The 19,855-nt window shown below is 39.2% G+C and overlaps 1 protein-coding gene across 5 annotated transcripts in view; it reads left to right on the top strand.

The window, feature by feature from the left end:
- The window catches only part of LOC150101139 (uncharacterized), a 916,744-nt gene that overhangs the window by 674,692 nt on the left and 222,197 nt on the right, over positions 1 to 19,855 (top strand). For all 5 annotated transcript variants that reach the window (XM_090401523.1, XM_090401522.1, XM_090401520.1 and 2 more), the window contains one exon: positions 14,550 to 14,603. In XM_090401523.1, the coding sequence (XP_090257649.1) occupies positions 14,550 to 14,603 (54 nt within the window). The remainder of the gene's footprint in view (positions 1 to 14,549; positions 14,604 to 19,855) is intronic.

Genomic DNA, 19,855 nt, shown 5'->3' with positions numbered 1-19,855 from the left:
AAATATAGTTCAAGAAGTGATCTGACTGAAATAGTCAATACAAAGTGTAAAGTTAGTTATAGATCCAGAGGGTACTGCACATTATATTCTAATGGCACAAGCATTGAGAAAAAGGAGGAGATTTTTATAGGCACTGGTTCATCTTGGACAAAAGTTATTGGTATTAGTGAGATTTGGGTCACAAAAGATGAGATAGTTACTAGTTGAGAATATGAACAGTATTCTGTTTTCCAGATAGGATAGAACAGGATATAGGGAAGGAGTTTTGCTGATAATAGCAGATGAATTGCACCCAAAGAGCGGGCATATGGTGTTTAGAGGTGGAAACACACATATAGATATAATAAACTAACTTTATTTACTTATTAAATTATTAGACAATATTCTGTCCTACTAGGGCACTAGTAGGAAGGCAGCTTCCTTAGATAAGTGCAAAGAGAGTTTTAACTAGGGAGGTGGCTAAACATGGAATTTTCAGTTAAGAAAAGTTTGTGTGTATGTGTCTGATAATTAGAGCTAGTAATTACAACAAACTTTAGAAATTGCCTGGATCAGTGCCATGTCTTAAGAAACTGCAAGAAATGGTTGTAAGTTGCATGAGAAATAGGCAAGGGATGTTTCAAGGTTTCGAGTAAGTAGTATCAGAGTGCACACCTAGACCAAGGGAGAATAAATTAGGTGAGAATTAAAAGGCTAAAAGTGCATCTTTAATCAGAAGGTTAAAAAAAAAAAGTTTTAGAGGATATTTATAGCCTCCATAGCTCAGTCAGTATAGACAAAGTCCTTTGGTCGGAAACACCTGGGTTCAATTCCCATATGGGGAATTGAACCCGGATGTCATATGGAGGTAGGAGGCTTTTTCACCTGAAAACTTGGATTTTTCGTCCCCCCAAACAGGCAAACCTACAAAGTCACCTTGGGTCAGAAAATGACTGAAAGGATAAACCACCACTACCAGAGGATATTTAAAGATAAAGATCATCAGTTACCTAATGAACAGTGCGAATTACAGGCTAGAAGGATAACCATCATGGTTAGAGGAAATTGGTCAAGTGTATCAATGAAAATCCCGGAGTTCTTTAGCTGTGTAAAAAGTAAGATCGACTATGATAAACCTATAAACTTTGATGAATGCTGATGGTAAGGAAGTGAGAGAAGTAGATGAAATAACTCTATTACTGAGTAATTATTTTTCAAGAATATATCATCCAGATGGAAAATTTGGGTAATAGATGTGGTACTGAGCAGCAACTGATTATCTCTATAAATTAAAGATACCAAGAAATTATATACTTGGTTTAATCCTTTGCTTACACTTGGATAAAGGATTAAAGATACCAAGTATATTTCTTGGTATCTTTAATTTATAGTATAACCAAGTGGAAAAACTTCTAACAACTATCTCTAATCCAGAGTATTTAATTAATAATAAAGTGTGACACCTTTTGGCTACTCGTATATGAAAATATGACTTCTGCATTACTCCAACCTTATTATTATTATTAAACAAGACCTCATGGAGTCAAAGACTCATCTGGGAGGTCCTTTTATCACACACACATCTCATCATACCATGTCTTAAACACACTCAAACTCCTTGCAGACACCACACTCTCAGACAAGTCGTTCCAATCATTCACAACTCTGCACGAAAAACACCTGCCTCTCACTCCCCTACTCACACCCTCTTTATACAGTTTCCAGGGATGACCTCTGGTTCTCCCCTGATCTCCCACTATTCTCTATAGAACTTCTCCACCATTGATCTTATAACAACCCCTTACCAACTTGTAGGTCTTTATCATATCTCCCCTCTTCCTTCTCTCCACTAGGCTCTGCAAATCACATCTTCTCAATCTTTCCTCATACTCAACATTCTAGAGGTCAGAAACTACCTTAGTCAGTCGCCTTTGGATCCTTTCCAACATCTCTTCATCCTTCTGAAAACCCGGTGACCAAATCTGGGCACAATAGTCCATGTGTGGCCTAATCAAAGCCTTATACAATGGAGCAAGAATCTCCCTACTTCTATACGTCAGTGTCCTCCACATCATTCCCAGAAGTCTTTGTGTTGTCTTCACAATCAATTTTGGCTATGTGTCCCCCTAAATTTCAGATCCTCATCCACTATCACTACCAGATCTCTTATTTCCTCTACTTCTAACAATATATTCTCACCAAGCATAAATTCTGCATCCCATCTTTGTTTTCCAAATTTTAAAACCTTACATTTTGTAACATTGAACTCACATCCCCATTTGCTAGCCCAATCACTCAATTTATTCAAGTCTTCTTGCAAGGCCACAACATCTTCACTACTCTTTATGGTTCGTCCCAACTTTGCCTCATCTGCAAACAACTGAATATCTCCATCCAAATCTTCGCCAATATCATTAATATACAAGTTAAATAGTCTTCTTCTTCTTCTTCTACAGCTTCTCCCACTTAAGTGGGGTCACTGTTTGTTATGAGTCTCCTCCACACCTTCCTGTCTTGGGCTGTCACCACATCCAAGTTCTTCATCTTCAAGTCCTCTTCTACCAGCTCCCTCCATCTCTTCTTTGGCCGCCCACGCTTCCGCCTTCCTTGAACATCCATCTGCATGACCCTTCTTCCCACATATTCGTTCTCCCTCCTCATCATGTGACCAAACCATCTCAAACTTGCCTCCTGTATTTTCGCTCCTAAGTTTGTAACTTTCACTGTTCCCCTGACATAGTCATTTCTCAGATGATCCTTTCTGGTCACACCGCACATCCACCTAAGCATTCTCATCTCTGCTACTTCCATCCTGCTGATGTTATTTTCCCTCAGGGCCACAGTTTCTATAGCATATGTCATAGCTGGCCTCACTACTGTCCTATAGATTTTACCTTTCAGATTGATTGGCACCCTCTTATCGCATAACACTCCAGCCATCTCCCTCCAGTTCCTCCAACCCGCTTGTATCCTGCATCCCACTTCCTTCTCAGCTCCTCCATCTTCTTCCACTGTTGAACCTAAGTATCTAAAGTCTCTCACCTTCCTGATGACATTTCCTTCCAGCTCCAGATCCGTCTCCTGGCCACCGCCCACTGCGCAACACATATACTCTGTCTTACTTCTGCTCAGTCTCATACCTCTCTCTTCCAGTACTTTTCTCCATCTTTCCAGTTTAGTTTCCGCTTCTTCTCTTGAATCTACACACAGCAAGATGTCATCTGCATACAACATTGTCCAAGGTGCATCTTCTCTCACCTCCTCTGTTACCACCTCCATCACAATATTAAACAGAAATGGACTTAATGCTGACTCTTGATGTAAGCCAACTGTTACTTGAAAACTTTCTGTCTGTCCCAAACAGGTCCAAACACTTGTCTTCACATTTCTGTACATTTCCCACACCAACCTGACATATTTCTCCGGCACCTTCTTCTCCCTCAGACACCTCCAGACTTCTTGCCTTGGCACTGTATCGTATGCTTTCTCCAGATCAATAAATACCAGATGTAGCTCCCTTTGTTTCTCTCGATATTTTTCCATCATCTGTCGTAACCCAAAGATAGCATCTGTTGTTGATCTACCAGGCATGAAGCCAAATTGTTCCTTTGCAATCTCCACCTCCTCCCTCAATCTACCATCAAGAACCCTTTCTAGGATCTTCATTGTGTGGGACATCAACTTTATTCCTCTGTAATTTTTACAGTCTTGTGCATCCCCTTTACCCTTGTAGATGGGAACAAGAGTACTCTCCCTCCATTCCTCAGGTATATTTTCCTGTTGTGAAACTTTCATGAACAGGTCCCACAGCAGGTCAATTCCCTCTTCCCCCAGTGCCTTCCATGCCTCCACTGGAATTCTGTCGGGGCCCACCGCTTTTCCATTCTTCATCCTCTTCATGGCCTCCGTCACTTCCATTCTACTGATGTTCTGCACCATCCCCTCAGAAGGCTGCCCATCTCCTCTGTGAGTCCTTGCATTTTCCTCATTCAAAAGTCCCTCAAAGTATATTTTCCATCCGTTTCTTATGTCCACATCCTTCCATAATACTCTTCCTTCAGCATCTTTGATCTGCCTCACATGTAAGATGTCCTTAGCTGCTTTATTTCTACATTTCGCTAGTTGGTAAATTTTTCTCTGTCCTTCCTTTGTTTCTAATTGATCATACAGATCTTGATATGCCATGGCCTTTGCCTGTGCCACAACTCTCTTGGCTTCTTGCTTTCTCTCTTTGTACACCTCTCTGTCCTCTTCCACTCTTGACTCATCCCACTTCTGCTTTGCCTTCCTCTTAGCTGTCACTGCCACTTGTACATCATTGTTCCACCACCAACCCTCCTTCTGCTCTCTAATCTTTCCAGATGTCTCACCAAGCACCTCGATTGCACAGCTCAGGATTACTTTTGAATTATGTTTCCACCAATCTTGTACACTTTCCAGTCCATCCGAAATCCTCTCTAACACTCTCTCCCTAAAACGAATCCTCACACTCTCCTCTTTTAAGCGAAACCACTTAATTGTCTTCATCCCATGGCACCCAGAAGTTCTTATCTTCGATCTTATTTTAAAGTATGCGCACGGCAGTCGGTGTTGTTGTGCTACTTGATCTGTTGGAATTACTTTACAATTTGTCACAACCTTAAGATGTTTTCTTCTAATCAAAATGTAGTCAATTTGTGAGCTGTTGTTACTACTTCTAAATGTTATCAAATGTTCTTCCCTCTTGAAGAAAAACGAGTTCACAATTGCCAGATCAAACGCTACTGCAAAGTCCACAACCCTCTCTCCTTCCTGGTTCATCATTCCCACTCCATGGCCACCATGCACCCTTTCACAGTCTCTATTCTGTCTTCCTATGTGCCCGTTCAAGTCTCCTCCGACAATCACCATCTCATTTTCTTCCAATTCCCTCATTTCTTCATCTAACATGTTCCAGAACTCATCTTTTTCCTCTGCTGTACAACCAACTTGCGGGGCATATACACATAATACAACCACCCGCTCTTCTCCAAGACCCAATTTCATTCACATGATCCTGTCGTTCCTTCTACCCACGTCCAGTACTTCAGCCTTCATTCTGCCACACACCACAATTCCTACACCATTTCTTCCCTCGTTATTCGCTCCAGAGTAGAACAATTTATATCCATCTCCCAGTTCCTTTGCCTTTCCCCCTTTCCACCTTGTCTCCTGCACACATAAAATGTCCAACTTCCTCTTCCTCATCATGTCTGCCACCTCTCTTCCCCTTCCAGTCATGCTTCCAACATTCAGTGTTCCCACTCGCAACATCCTATCCACCTGCTAGGCTCGCTTCTTTAACCGCACCCGACCTTGATGCGGTAGCCCTCGTCCACTTCTCACAGCTGTAGGGAGATGTGGCTGCGCGTCGCTTAAGGGGTACGCCCTAGCCCTTATATCATTTTCTCTTCGACTCATAATCATAGTTAAATAGTAATGGCCCTAAAACAGACCCCTGAGGCACTCCACTAGTGACTTTCCTTTTCCTGGATATCGCACCCCCATACACAACTTGTTGATACCTATCAGATAGCCAGTCTCCAATCCAATGCACTAATCTAATATCCAACCCCATCTGCTCTATTTTGACTGTCAACTTATCATGACGTACTCTATCAAAAGCTTTTGCGAAATCCAAGTATATTACTGTGTATCCTTCTCCTCTGTCCAAGGAAGCAGTCACTTTATTGTAATAAGTAAGTAGATTACTAAAACATGACCTCCTTTAGCAAATCCATGCTGTCCATCAAAGATTATACCATTGCTGTCAACCCAACTCTGGATCTTAGTTCTCACAAGCTTCTTCAACAACTTAACCACAACACCCGACACACAGATAGGCCTATAGTTTGATGCTTGAGTTTGATCACCTCCTTTATGAAGTGGCACAATCTTGCCCTCCTTTCACTCCTTAGGAACTTGACCGAGTGCAAGACTCGTATTAAAAAAATATGTCAAGGCTAGCGTCAACTCCCTGGCACATTCCTTCAGAATACTTGGCGATATATTATCAAGTCCCACAGCCTTATTTACATCTAGTTTACTCAACTCCCCCAAACACCTCTTGCTCACTTACAGTCAATCTCTCCTCCCCATCATCAACTGCTCTCAATCTCTCCATGAAGTCACATTCACAAGATTGAAAGATCTTTATGAACTGCTCATTAAGTATCTCCACCACACATTCTGCAACAGCCGTTTTTAAACCATTTCCTCCAATCAATGTCATCCTTCCATAATCATTCTTTCTTTTGCTGGCTGCATATCGAAAAAATTCCCTAGGATTCTTTTTGGCTTCATTAGCTAACTGCTGTTCATACCTCTTTTTATCTACTCTCACCAACCAAGTCACACTCCTTGCCTGGTCTTTGTAGACCTCATGAAATTGGTTACTTCTACTTCTCTTATGCTGCCTCCACAATGCCCTTTTTCTCTGTATCGCATGCTTAATCTCTTTATTCATCTATCTCACACCTAGCTTATTTAACCTTCTCACCCGTGGTAAACATTTAGACATTGCATCTAATAAATAGTTTTTGAAAATCCCCCAAGCTGCATTGAATTCTTTTCCAGCTAACTCTTCATTCCATGCTACACCTGCAAGCTGTCTCCTGAGCTCTTCATAATCCCCTCCCCCCCTTGTAGTTCCACATATACCCTTTTTTCACAGGGATCCTTGCACTGCTGGCAACCACCCAGGTAATCACCTCATGGTCACTTTCACCAATTGGTGGATGATTTGACACCTCATTTATAATTACATCCTCCGATGAGATGACCAAATCCAAGACCCTTAATCCTCGTGTGCCCTCTGTTACGTACTGTCTGAGGTAGTTATCCCTCAAAAACTCAAGAAACTAATTTTCTTTACTTCCAGTTGCTATCTCTTCATTCCAGTCTATATTGCCATAATTAAAATCACCCATAACGATTACCCTTTTCTTATTTGCTTGGCTTATTTGACTATACATTTCACTATCACCACCATCCACATTACCAGGTCTATAACAACATCCCACCAAGTATTTGATTCCATTCACCTCTATCTCACACCATACTGCCTCAAAACCACTGGCCCTATTTCCCTCTTGCATCTCTACCTTGTATGGACATAACTCTTTCTCTATCATCAATAGCACTCCCCTTCTATCCTCATGAAGCACATCATACCTTTTCATCTCTATTCCTGTCAGGATGTCATCCTCATCTAACCATGTCTCACTTATTCCGACAATCTCTGGGTGCACAGTGCAATTAGTGCAACCATTTCATCCGCCTTGTTTCTTATACTTCTAGCATTGGTATACAAACACAACAGCTCATTTCTGGATCTACAGCTTGTTCCACTGATACCACTCACTCAATGTGATCTCTCCATGCTGGACTGGGCCCATTTCCCTTTCTGGGTCTTCATTTTAGAACCCTTTGCAATTTCATCTGTTTCCTCTTGATCCCTGGTCATCCCATTTCTTTCCTGCCTACACATTCTCTCACCTCCTCTGGAGCATCCACCTTTCTCACGCTGTGTACCCCTGTCCACCCTGAGCCTCCCTGTTTCCCTGCTCCTCTTGCACACCCATTCTCTCATTTTCTATACTCATACCACTCACTACCCCATTTATTTCCACTTCTTCAATCTCTCCTGTCTTACTCTCCTGCTCTTCCACATCACTCCCCTCTTGATCTGATTCATTATCTCTATTCAATTCTCTACCTTCCAGGCAGCCTCTCCAAGCGACTCACACCATAACCACTCAGATGCAGTCCACCGCTCCCATACAGCTCACTTCGTCCCTCAAACTCATTCCACACATTAACAAACTGTACTCCGATCTCCTCACACATTTCTTCCAGAATATCATTCATAATCCTTGCCCTCCACCTCATTTCACCCCAATCATACCTAGGCAACACACTGACTACCCTTCCTGTCACACTATTCTCTTTTATCTTTCCAAGCAGTCTCCTGACATTCATTTTGACATGTTCTTTGTTCTCTCTCAAAACATTTGTACCAATTAATAGAATTAACTCTTTTGCTCTCTCCCGTCTCATATCCATTGCCTCAATCACTCTACTCATTTTACCGCCTGGAAAACATACCTTGTGCATTTTATCCTCTAGCACACCTTTAATAATGGAGTTACCATACAATGCCACTCGCTCATCTTTCGTTAACTCTTTCATGCCATCGTGATTTATTTTGATAGTTTTGACCTGAATTCTCTTAATTTCATTCCGCATCCATTTCATTTCTTGCCTCATCCAATCCAATTCACCTTCCGTATCTCGCAACACATTCTCTCTATCATTAAATCTTTGTAACTTTCTAACACTCGACCCCCTCTTCTCACTTTCCCTCTCATTCTTCCTTCTTTGTTTCCTTACTTTTGGTCCAACATACGTCAAGCTTTCACTATCATTCTTCTCACTTTCACTCTCATTTATCTTTCTTTGTTTCTGTACTTTCGGACTAACATGTGTCCAACTTTCGCTATCATTCTTCTCACTTTTACTGTCATTCATCTTTCTTTGTTTTTTTCCTGATTTTTTAACATTTCTTCACCTGTATTCTCACCATCCTTCTCTTTCAAACGTGCACTCGCGACACAATTGGTACTAGCACTTTCTGTCATTAATTTCATATTTGCATTCATCAGTTCATCGTTCAGGTCACCCTTCGCACACACCCTTCTTCCATCCGCACTAAACATACACAAATCATTTATGTAATCGTAGGAGTGTTGCTGATATGCAGTACTTGAAGAATGATTAGAATAGGCTGGAATCGCAGGTATGTGATAATGGCTGTCACTTCAATGTTAATAAATGTTAGGGCTTGCACTTTGGTGTGATTAGTATCCAATGTCATATTATATTGGTTGAATTATGCTAGAAGAATCTGAAGAGGCTAGGGATTTTGGAGTTTTAGTAGACAGGAAGTTGAAGTTCAAGGATCATATAGCAAATACTGTAAATGCAACTCAGAATAATTGTAATTTTGAAAAGAACTGTGACATTATTATTATTATTATTTTTTATTATTATTAAACAAGACCTCATGGAGTCAAAGACTCATCTAGGAGGTCCTTTTATCTCACACACATCTCATCATACCGGGTCTTAAACACATTCAAACTCCTTGCAGACACCACACTCTCAGGCAAGGCATTCCAATCATTCACAACTCTGCACGAAAAAAACCTGCCTCTCACTCCCCTACTCACACCCTCTTTATACAGTTTCCAGGGATGACCTCTGGTTCTCCCCTGATCTCCCACTATTCGCTGTAGAACTTCTCCACCATTGATCCTATAGCAAAACCTTACCAACTTGTAGGTCTCTATCATATCTCCCCTCTTCCTTCTCTCCACTAGTCTCTGCAAATTACATCTTTTCAATCTTTCCTCATACTCGACATTCCAGAGGTCAGAAACTACCTTAGTCAGTCGTCTTTGGACCCTTTCCAACATCTCTTCATCCTTCTGAAAACCAGGTGACCAAATCTGGGCACAATAGTCCATGTGTGGCCTAATCAAAGCCTTATACAATGGAACAAGAATCTCCCTACTTCTACACGGCAGTGTCCTCCTCATCATTCCCAGAAGTCTTTGTGTTGTCTTCACAATTTTGGCGATGTGACCCCTAAATTTTAGATCCTTATCCACTATCACTCCCAGATCTCTTATTTCCTCTACTTCCAACAATATATTCTTACCAAGCATAAATTCTGCATCCCATCTTTGTTTTCCAAATTTTAAAACCTTACATTTTGCAACATTGAACTCACATCCCCATTTGCTTGCCCAATCACTCAATTTATTCAAGTCTTCTTGCAAGGCCACAACATCTTCACTACTCTTTATGGTTCGTCCCAACTTTGCATCATCTGCAAACAACTGAATATCTCCATCCAAATCTTCGCCAATATCATTAATATACAAGTTAAATAGTAATGGCCCTAAAACAGATCCCTGAGGCACTCCACTAGTGACTTTCCTTTTCCTGGATATTGCACCCCCATACACAACTTGTTGATACCTATCAGATAGCCAGTCTCCAATCCAATGCACTAATCTAATATCCAACCCCATCTGCTCTAGTTTGACTGTCAACTTATCATGAAGCACTCTATCAAAAGCTTTTGCGAAATCCAAGTATATTACTGTTTATCCTTCTCCTCTGTCCAAGGAAGCAGTCACTTTATTGTAATAAGTAAGTAGATTACTAAAACACGACCTCCCTTTAGCAAATCCATGCTGTCCATCAAAGATTATACCGTTGTTGTCAACCCAACTCTGGATTCTAGTTCTCACAAGCTTCTCCAACAACTTAACCACAACACCCGACACACAGATAGGCCTATAGTTTGATGCTTGAGTTTGATCACCTCCTTTATGAAGTGGCACAATCTTGCCCTCCTTCCACTCTTTAGGGACTTGACCAAGTGCAAGACTCGTATTAAAAAAATATGTCAAGGCAGGTGTCAACTCTCTGGCACATTCCTTCAGAATACGCGGTGATATATTATCAAGTCCCACAGCCTTATTTACATCTAGTTTACTCAACTCCCCCAAACACCTCTTGCTCACTTACAGTCAATCTCTCCTCCCCATCATCAACTGCTCTCAATCTCTCCATGAAGTCACATTCACAAGATTGAAAGATCTTTATGAACTGCTCATTAAGTATCTCCACCACACATTCTGCAACAGCTGTCTTTATACCATTTCCTCCAATCAATGTCATCCTTCCATAATCATTCTTTCTTTTGCTGGCTACATATCGAAAGAACTCCCTAGGATTCTTTTTAGCTTCATTAGCTAACTGCTGTTCATACCTCTCTTTAGCTACTCTCACCAACCAAGTCACTCTCCTTGCCTGGTCTTTGTAGAACTCATGAAATTGGTTACTTCCACTTCTCTTATGCTGCCTCCACAATGCCCTTTTTCTCTGTATTGCATGCTTAATCTCTTTATTCATCCATCTCACACCTAACTTATTTAACCTTCTCACCCGTGGTATACATTTAGACATTGCATCCACTAAATATTTTTTGAAAATCCCCCAAGCTGCATTGATCTCTTTTCCAGCTAACTCCTCATTCCATGCTACACCTGCAAGCTGTCTCCTGAGCTCTTCATAATCACCCCCCTTGTAGTTCCACATATACCCTTTTTTCACAGGGGTCCTTGCACTGCTGGCAACCACCCAAGTAATCACCTCATGGTCACTTTCACCAATTGGTGGATGATTTGATACCTCATTTATAATTACATCCTCCGATGAGATGACCAAATCCAAGACCCTTAATCCTCTTGTGCCCTCTGTTACATACTGTCTGAGGTAGTTATCCCTCAAAAACTCAAGAAACTAATTTTCTTTACTTCCAGTTGCTATCTCTTCATTCCAGTCTATATTGCCATAATTAAAATCACCCATAATGATCACCCTTTTCTTATTTGCTTGGCTTATTTGACTATACATTTCACCACCATCCACATTACCAGGTCTATAACAACATCCCACCAAGTATTTGAAAGGACATAACTCTTTCTCTATCATCAATAGCACTCCCCCTCCCTTTTTACCCCTTCTATCCTCACGAAACACATCATACCTTTCCATCTCTATTCCTGTCAGGATGTCATCCTCATCTAACCATGTCTCACTTATTCCGACAATCTCTGGGTGCACAGACGCAATTAGTGCAACCATTTCTTCCGCCTTGTTTCTTATACTTCTAGCATTGGTATACAAACACAACAACTCATTTCTGGATCTACAGCTAGTTCCACTGATACCACTCACTCGATGTGATCTCTCCATGCTGGACTGGGGCCATTTCCCTTTCTGCTTCTTCATTTTAGAACCCTTTGCAATTCCATCTGTTTCCTTTTGATCCCTGATCATCCCATTACTTTCCTGCCTACACATTCTCTCACCTCCTCTTGGAGCATCCACCTTTCTCACGCTGTGTATCCCTGTCCACCCTGAGCCTCCCCGTTTCCCTGCTCCTCTTGCACACCCATTCTCTCATTATCTATACTCATACCACTCACTTCTACATTCATTTCCACTCCTTCAATCTCTCCTGTCTTACTCTCCTGCTCTTCCACATCACTCCCATCTTGATCTGATTCATTCTCTCTATTCACTTCTCTACCTTCCAGCAGCAGTCTCTCCAAGCGACTCACACCATAACCACTCAAATGCAGTCCATCGCTCCCATACAGCTCACTTCGTCCCTCAAACTCATTCCATACATTAACAAACTGTACTCCCATCTCCTCACACATTTCAGCCAGAATATCATTCATAATCCTTGCTCTCCGCCTCATTTCACCACAATCATACCTAGGCAACACACTGACCACCCTTCCTGTCACACTATTCTCCTTTATCTTTCCAAGCAGTCTCCTGACATTCATTTTGACATGCTCTTTGTTCTCTCTCAAATCATTTGTTCCAATTAATACAATTAACTCTTTTGCTCGTTCCCGCCTCATGTTCAATGCCTCAATCACTCTACTCATTTTACCGCCTGATGACATGTAAAGATAAGGAAGTCATTTGTCTCTTTACAAAGCCTTGATGAGATTTCACTTGGACTATTGCATGTAGATCTGGTCTCCTGGTTTCCTTAGTGATTCTGATATGGTGGGGAGAGAGAGAGAGCTTGCAAAATAGTGTTAAAAATGATATCAGAATTGTGGAATACTGATTATGAAAACACATTTAGAATTTTAGAGTGAAGACATTATCAAACAGGAGAAAGAGGGGTGATATGATTGAAACTTACAAACTTCTGAAAGGGTCATACAAAATTTCAGTAAATGAAATTTTCCATTTTATTTAGGTGAGAATGGATGCTATCCAGAAGAGGGTGAAGGCTAGATTTTTCTCTCAGAGTGTGTGATTGGAATGGATTGCCATTAGATGTTATGTGTGTGTGTAAGCAGTGTGAATGAATTCAAGAATAGGTATGACAGCTGGTGCAAATAGTATATCCTCTGCTGATGAGTTCCTGACTCCCTGGAGGTCTTTCATAATAATAATAACTTTTTCTTATATTTTCTCAAGAAAATACCATTGATCACATTGTTCTCAAATTAGATTTGAAGACATCCATTCTTCATACCAATGGAATGTATATCTAAACCTTCTGACATTCTTTTCCTCCAACTCCTGCATCATTGAGCCAAACATATTCCTTCCTGCTACATATCAGAGATGAATTGCATTTTTCATCTGGTCTTTCTCCAAAAAGACATCAGTAAAATCTTGAATCGTTTGGATACAAAGAGTTTTTTTTTTCTTCCTCATTAGTATTCATCCAATTGTGCTCCAAAATCGGACATCCATTTTATGTTATTGCTACAAACTTTCATACTTAGCGGGCATCTATCCTATAGCAATGAAGCAATATTACATTTGGCTATTTCAATAAAATAAAATAAAATAAAAATAATGCTATGATAAAAAGTGCAATGACATGGTAGGGATAAGGAGGGTGTTGCCTCTATATAAGGCATTAGTCTGGCCACACAGACTATTTGTGCTAAAATGTGGTTGCCTAGTTGTCATTGTGATGTGGAAACACGAGAGATAGTCCAAAGATGAATGACCAAGTGATATTAGGACTCTATATTGTTCGCTATGAAGAGCATTTGAGGGAATGTGGATTACAGAGGTAGTGGATAGGTGGAAAAGAGTGGATGGGAAGAATGAGAGGCCACCTCTGGAAGTTGTATAGAGATATGGTGAAAGAAGGTGTGAGGAGTAAATTTTTTACATGGAGAGTGGTTGGTGAGTTGAATTAATTTCTAGAGTGCATTATGAATGTAGGGAATGTAAAAACTTCAAAGTTCATCATGATAGAGGTGTCACTGGTTGAGTGGGCCTCCCATGACGAGTCTATTGACTACATGGAGGTTACTGAAATAATAATAGTAATAACAAGATCAAACTATCATCCCATCAACCTCATCTCAGTTGTTTCAAAAATAATGGATATCATTAATAGATAACTTCAACAACTGGAGGCCACATATTAATCACTGACCTCTAATATGAATACTACCATTTTCAATTCACTTCCAATCTCTTCACCAGTGATTACCCATCTCTGGACACAGGCTAAGGAATGATTTGAGGAAACTCATGCACTCACTCTAGATATTTCCAGGATCAGGTCTGGTATGCAGCTCTACTTATCAGTCTACATCTTATGATCTGCCTTCTGTTGTTTGCGCTTTATCGCCCAGTGTAACTTCTGTTTTGTTACCATTAAGACTCTAGGCCTTGTTGGAAAACATAAATACCCATTCACACTGGTTTCTCCTGAATTTTTTTGTTTTTTTTAATATCACAATTCTTGGTATCTTTAATTTATAGTAAAACCAACTTAAAAAACTTCTGCAGTGTAATTTATTTTTAATTCTAAAAATGCATAATGCATCTTTCCATTGCTGATTGCTGTGTCTTTTTTTTTTGTCATGGAACAGTGGTTATTCATTAGTTTTAATTTTTTAATTATTTCCTTTCAGGGTCCTCCAGGTCCACCAGGTCCATCAGGAGAACCTGGTATAGATGGTAGGAAGGTAAGAGGAATAGGTTTGGTTTTTAGAGTAAAATTATTTTTATTATTATTGGCCTTCCACCAGGAGACGTGTATGAGGGGTGGTAATGACACAGACTCCACAAAATACACAAATTTGTAACTGAGATATACATGTAGCTACAACCAAAATGTATAAAAGTTACTAATTATATGAGGAGCCAAAGGCTTAAATTCGGCGATGTGAAATTATTTAAGTTAAGGGATATACATCCCATATTGTTTCATAGCCAAATAAGAAACTCAAAGAGTTTCATGCCGAATATAGAAACTATATAAAGTTCGGCGAGTCCAAGCGTAAGCAAATACCTGGATAGTGCAACGCTGAGGCAACTCATAGCAAGAGTGGAGCAAGCTCCGATAACTGTTCTTGGTATTTACTCATAATGTGAAACCCAGCTCCTAGGAGCTGTATTACTGTTCTACATTATGAGAGAAGATCACTACCCAGACTGGTTTCAATCTTTATTGGGGTCTCATCAGTGAGTAGGTAGAACTAGTACTAGGTGTTGCACTATCCAGGTATTTGCTTACGCTTGGACTCGCTGAACTTTATATAGTTTCTGTATTCGGCATGAAACTCTTTGAGTTTCTTATTCGGCTATGAAACAGTATGGAATGTATATCCCTTAACTAGTATAAAAGTTAGTTTTATGTTTGTGAGGAAGGGGGAACTCAGAGGGAAACCACTCCCATATATTCACAGTTTGAGGCTGACTAAATTAATGCTGGATGAAAAATAATAAACAGTAGGTGAATAGTATACTGAATAATCACCACTGTGGTCAAATCAATAGGTTTACCATGAATTTCCTTTGTTTTATATTTTTTGCCTCCTTAAGCCATGGCTTAAGAAGCAACAAGGAAAGAATGTCAATAGTGCCTGAGAAGTGATCAGGGATTGTTTGAAAAAAAAAAAAAAAAGCCATATCAGACTGCATATCGAGGGTCAGGAGGATAAACCATGTGGGTGTTAGTAGATGAATAATGATATAAAGCAGGAGCTGGAGAAATAAAAATATATAAAACATGGAAGAATAGAAAGAAAAATGTAGTTAGCACACTCATGAACAGTATACAAAGTGTAGGCAAGAAGAGTAATTAGGAAGGTAAGAAAAGCTAAATCAGATTATGAGAGAAAATTAACTGATTAGGCCTAAATTTAAATTTTTCACTGTGTGTTTAATAATAGGAAGAATGATTATGGAAGGAGAACTTTAGGTGATCACTTTTCAAAGATGTGTAATCAAGGTTAAGATTTTGAACTGCTGATATTACAGAGACTTAATGAGAATTAAGGTAGATGAAGTAGAGGTACTCAACATATTGAAAAATATCAATGTGAATACAGCGATGAGACTGGATGGCATGTCAGCCCATGTGCTAACCTTTTATTGTCTCCCCATCCCCAATATATAGATTGCACAAAATTCATGAACCTAGTAATCTTTTCCATCTCATAATAGATGCTACTTACAATCCCACCTTTAAGCAAAATCTGTAACCCCAATTATGGGACATACTTCATCTTATATAAAAAAATTCCTCCCATTTCAAATCTTTAATCCAAAATCAAGTTTTAAATAATAGTGATATAATGGTAAGCTTTGATGTCACTATGCCAATAACTCAGTTACCAATGTTCTCCCCCTCCCTCAAAAAAAAAAAAAAAAAAAAAAAAATGATCTCTTCAGTTTTGCAATCCTTACTGGTTACTTCCAAGTGAAGTAACCAATAGGAAGGACACCATATATATATATATATATAAACAGGTGGAGAGTACAGCCATTGGCTCTCCCCTTCCTCCTCCTCTAGCCAATTTTTAAATGGAACAATTTGAAAAATATGCTCTTGATCTAGCCATTCCCAAATCCTCTATCCTCCTGAGATACATTGATGATGTTCTCTATTTGGCCATATGGCTCAGACACATTAGACTCTTTCCTCCTCAATTTCTACAGTAAGCATTTCAGAATCCTGTTCACTATTGAAAAAGAAAATAACAATAGTCTGACTTTTCTGGATACTCTAATCACACATCTTCCCAATGACACCATTTTTTCTCAGTTTACAGAAAACCTTACCCACAGGTAGATACATAAGCTCTCCTGTCATACTTCCTCTAAATAAGATGGTGTTCTTAAAACGCTTGTAAACATTACCTCCAACCTCTGTTCCAACCAGGCTTATCTTACAGCTGAACTATTCTTTAGTTACCAGACCTTCCTGTCTAATGACTATAGTGCCAAAAAATCAACAAAATAGTTGTTCCTCCTCTCAGTATTCATATTACAGTAATACTATGCTATTCCCTATATCCAGGGCACATAAGTCAAGAGTTAATATTCCAAGGCCTTAATCTTCAATTATGCAATAGCCATTCATAAAGTATTCTAATTGCCTCGGTATCATCCAAGAGTAACATAGTATATTTATTCCCTTTATCCCACTCAGTCGTAACAGTCTTAAAACATGAGCAAATTGCTGAAATATGGCATTCTTTAATAAACCTGTTCTGTTACTTGCAAAATATAGCTTGTCTGTCATCCCATTTCTGTATGCGAGTTCTTACCAAGTTCTCTAAAACTTCATCGAAACTCCGGGAAACTTATAGGTCAGTTGTCAGACACATCTGTTTACGAACCACTCATCCACAACAAAACTATGATGAATTCTTTCAGTTCCTGTAGTACGTTAGCTGAACATTCCTTTAACATGCATACTGATAATCCATCTATCCATATTGCCGAATTCTTATTCATGTTATTCAACAGCTCTTCAACCTCATCCTATTCCACTTCACCACCTGCTTTCAAACTTCACCAAATGGCTCCCATTATCTGCTCTCCTACAGATCTTTCCCTTCAATTCCAGGTATTTACAACATTCCTTATTCTATCAAGTTGTCATATTATGGTCAAACATGGAGATCTGCCTTATAGATATGGTTAGTCAAGTCTAGCTGACCATGTGCCTTAGATACCTTGCATAGAATCAAATGGGAATTTTTTTTTTTTTTTTTTTTTTGTTTTTTCCCCGTGTTGCTCCCACTCACAAAAGGCTATTTGCAAACCTATAATACATTTTGTACCATGGGTGGGCTAAGGATTTTTTTTTTTTTTTATCGATTGTATATTTTATTTTATTATGCTTCACCACAATGCATACAAAATGGAAAGACTCTGGGTTTATTTAAGCTTTAATTCAAAGCACAAGAATAATAAGTAATTAATATTTATTTAACTTATGTGCTAATATTTTGTTGGTGTTATACCCAGCATCTTCAAAGCACAAAAACGTTTGTTATGGCCAAGTCAAGATATCAATACAATATTAAACTATGAGTATGTCAAAATTAAAAGCAAATTTCATTTGGCCAAGGCCTAACCTATTTACAAATGGGCTGGTTTAGCAGACTGAATGAACAAATTAGTGCTACTTGAAGGTGAGCACCAGAAGAAATTCAAAATCCTCCAAAATCATGGTGCCACAGGATGACCACAATTTCAATATGATTGCATTGTTGTAAATTTATTGTCAGTAGCCCTGATGGAGAAAGCTTTCAATCCATTAAGTTGAGGTCATTACTTTGCCATTACATGTAGGCAGTGTTCCAAAAGGGGAAATAACATCCATTAAACGTGGAATATATGATGTGCCTCCAGTTATAGCCAGTAACATTCATTTGGATGTACCTAACATCTTAAGAAAATCCAAATTTCCCAAAATCCATATGCCCCAAAAAGAAATCAAAGCACAAAAACATAAAATTGCTGTAAAAGTGCTATATAGTAATAACTATTGTGATAACCAAAGCAGACAAAAGCAATGCTACTGTGATAATGAATCAAACAAAATATGCAAACAAAATGCACTTTCTTTTACAAGATCAGTCTACATACCAAATTATAGAACACGATCCTACTAACTCACAAAAGAATAAAGTTTGTAAATTACTGCAAAAAGTCACTTCCTGACTTAAAGAAACTGTGAACAAACTCGATCCTTTTCACGTAAAGCCACCCTGAACATGTGGAACACCCAAAATTCACAAACAAGACACACCCCTATACCCAATTATGGATAGTCCTACATACAAACTTGCTAAACATTTGGCTAAATTACTAACCTCCCCCAAGGGTAATTCATCCTCATTTGTTAAAAATTCTGTTCACCTAAATAGTATATTAAGGCTTGATTTTAGAAAGCTCAAACATGATGATTAGTTTCTATATTACTTCTCAATTCACCAATGTACCATTGACTGAGACACTTGATTTGTTAGTCACATTTCACCCAGAATTATTAAAATTTACAATACATACTAGGAAAAGAAAAAAGATACATGCAACTTGATGGGACAGCCATGGGTTCCCCCCCCCCCACTAACCAATTTCCACATATAATACTTAGAAAACCAACCAGTCAATGCAGCTACTCAAACCAGTGATTTGGCTGCACTATTTGGCCACAATATCCATACACATTAGATACATTTATAGTGAATTTAAATAGCCAGTACCTTAAAATCCACTTCATAATGGAATCTAATGCAAGTCTGCCCTTCCTGGACACACTAGTCATATGCCTTCTAAATGGTTTGTTTGTTCATAGAAAACCTACATATACTGGAAGATATGTGCACAAACAATCACACTATCATCCAGCTCAGAAATATGGTATCCTATAAACACTAACTCACAGAGCCAGAGATATCTGTTCCAATGATAATGCTCTTACACCTGAACTCAACTATCTGCTCCACACTTTTTTAACCAATGGCTATAATCCCCAGAAATTAGAAAAAATAATAGATGTCCCTACCCCAAAAATCCTCTTCATCACCAAATACACAAACCCACAGTAAAGCTGTTTCCATCCCACACATTCAGGAGCACATCCAAAAAAGATATCTAGGGTGCTTAATAAATATCAGCTCCTCACCATATTTAAACCATATATCAAATTGGCAACTCTCAGTGAAGTTCACCTAAGTACAAACTCTCTCCTTTATCACATCCAGGAGTTAATGTCCCTCTCCTTGTAACCTGGCTTACTATGGATAGCCAGGAAGAACTGTTGACATCTGCTTTGGAAAACATAAAAAATACGTTCTTTCTTTGGGACTAGAAGATAGTGTCTTGGATATCCCTTTATGCAGAATCAAATGGAAAAAATGAAAAGTACTACACATAAGTCAGAGAAAGAGGGAGACTGTTTTTGGAATCAGCAACT

This window comes from Typopeltis vanoorti, chromosome 12, assembly GCF_054136105.1.
Source record: "Typopeltis vanoorti isolate ZY-2024b chromosome 12, IOZ_Tvanoo_1.0, whole genome shotgun sequence".
Classification (NCBI taxonomy): domain Eukaryota; kingdom Metazoa; phylum Arthropoda; class Arachnida; order Uropygi; family Thelyphonidae; genus Typopeltis; species Typopeltis vanoorti.
Note: the sequence above shows the minus strand (reverse complement) of the source record. Positions and strands in the feature narration are given on the sequence as shown.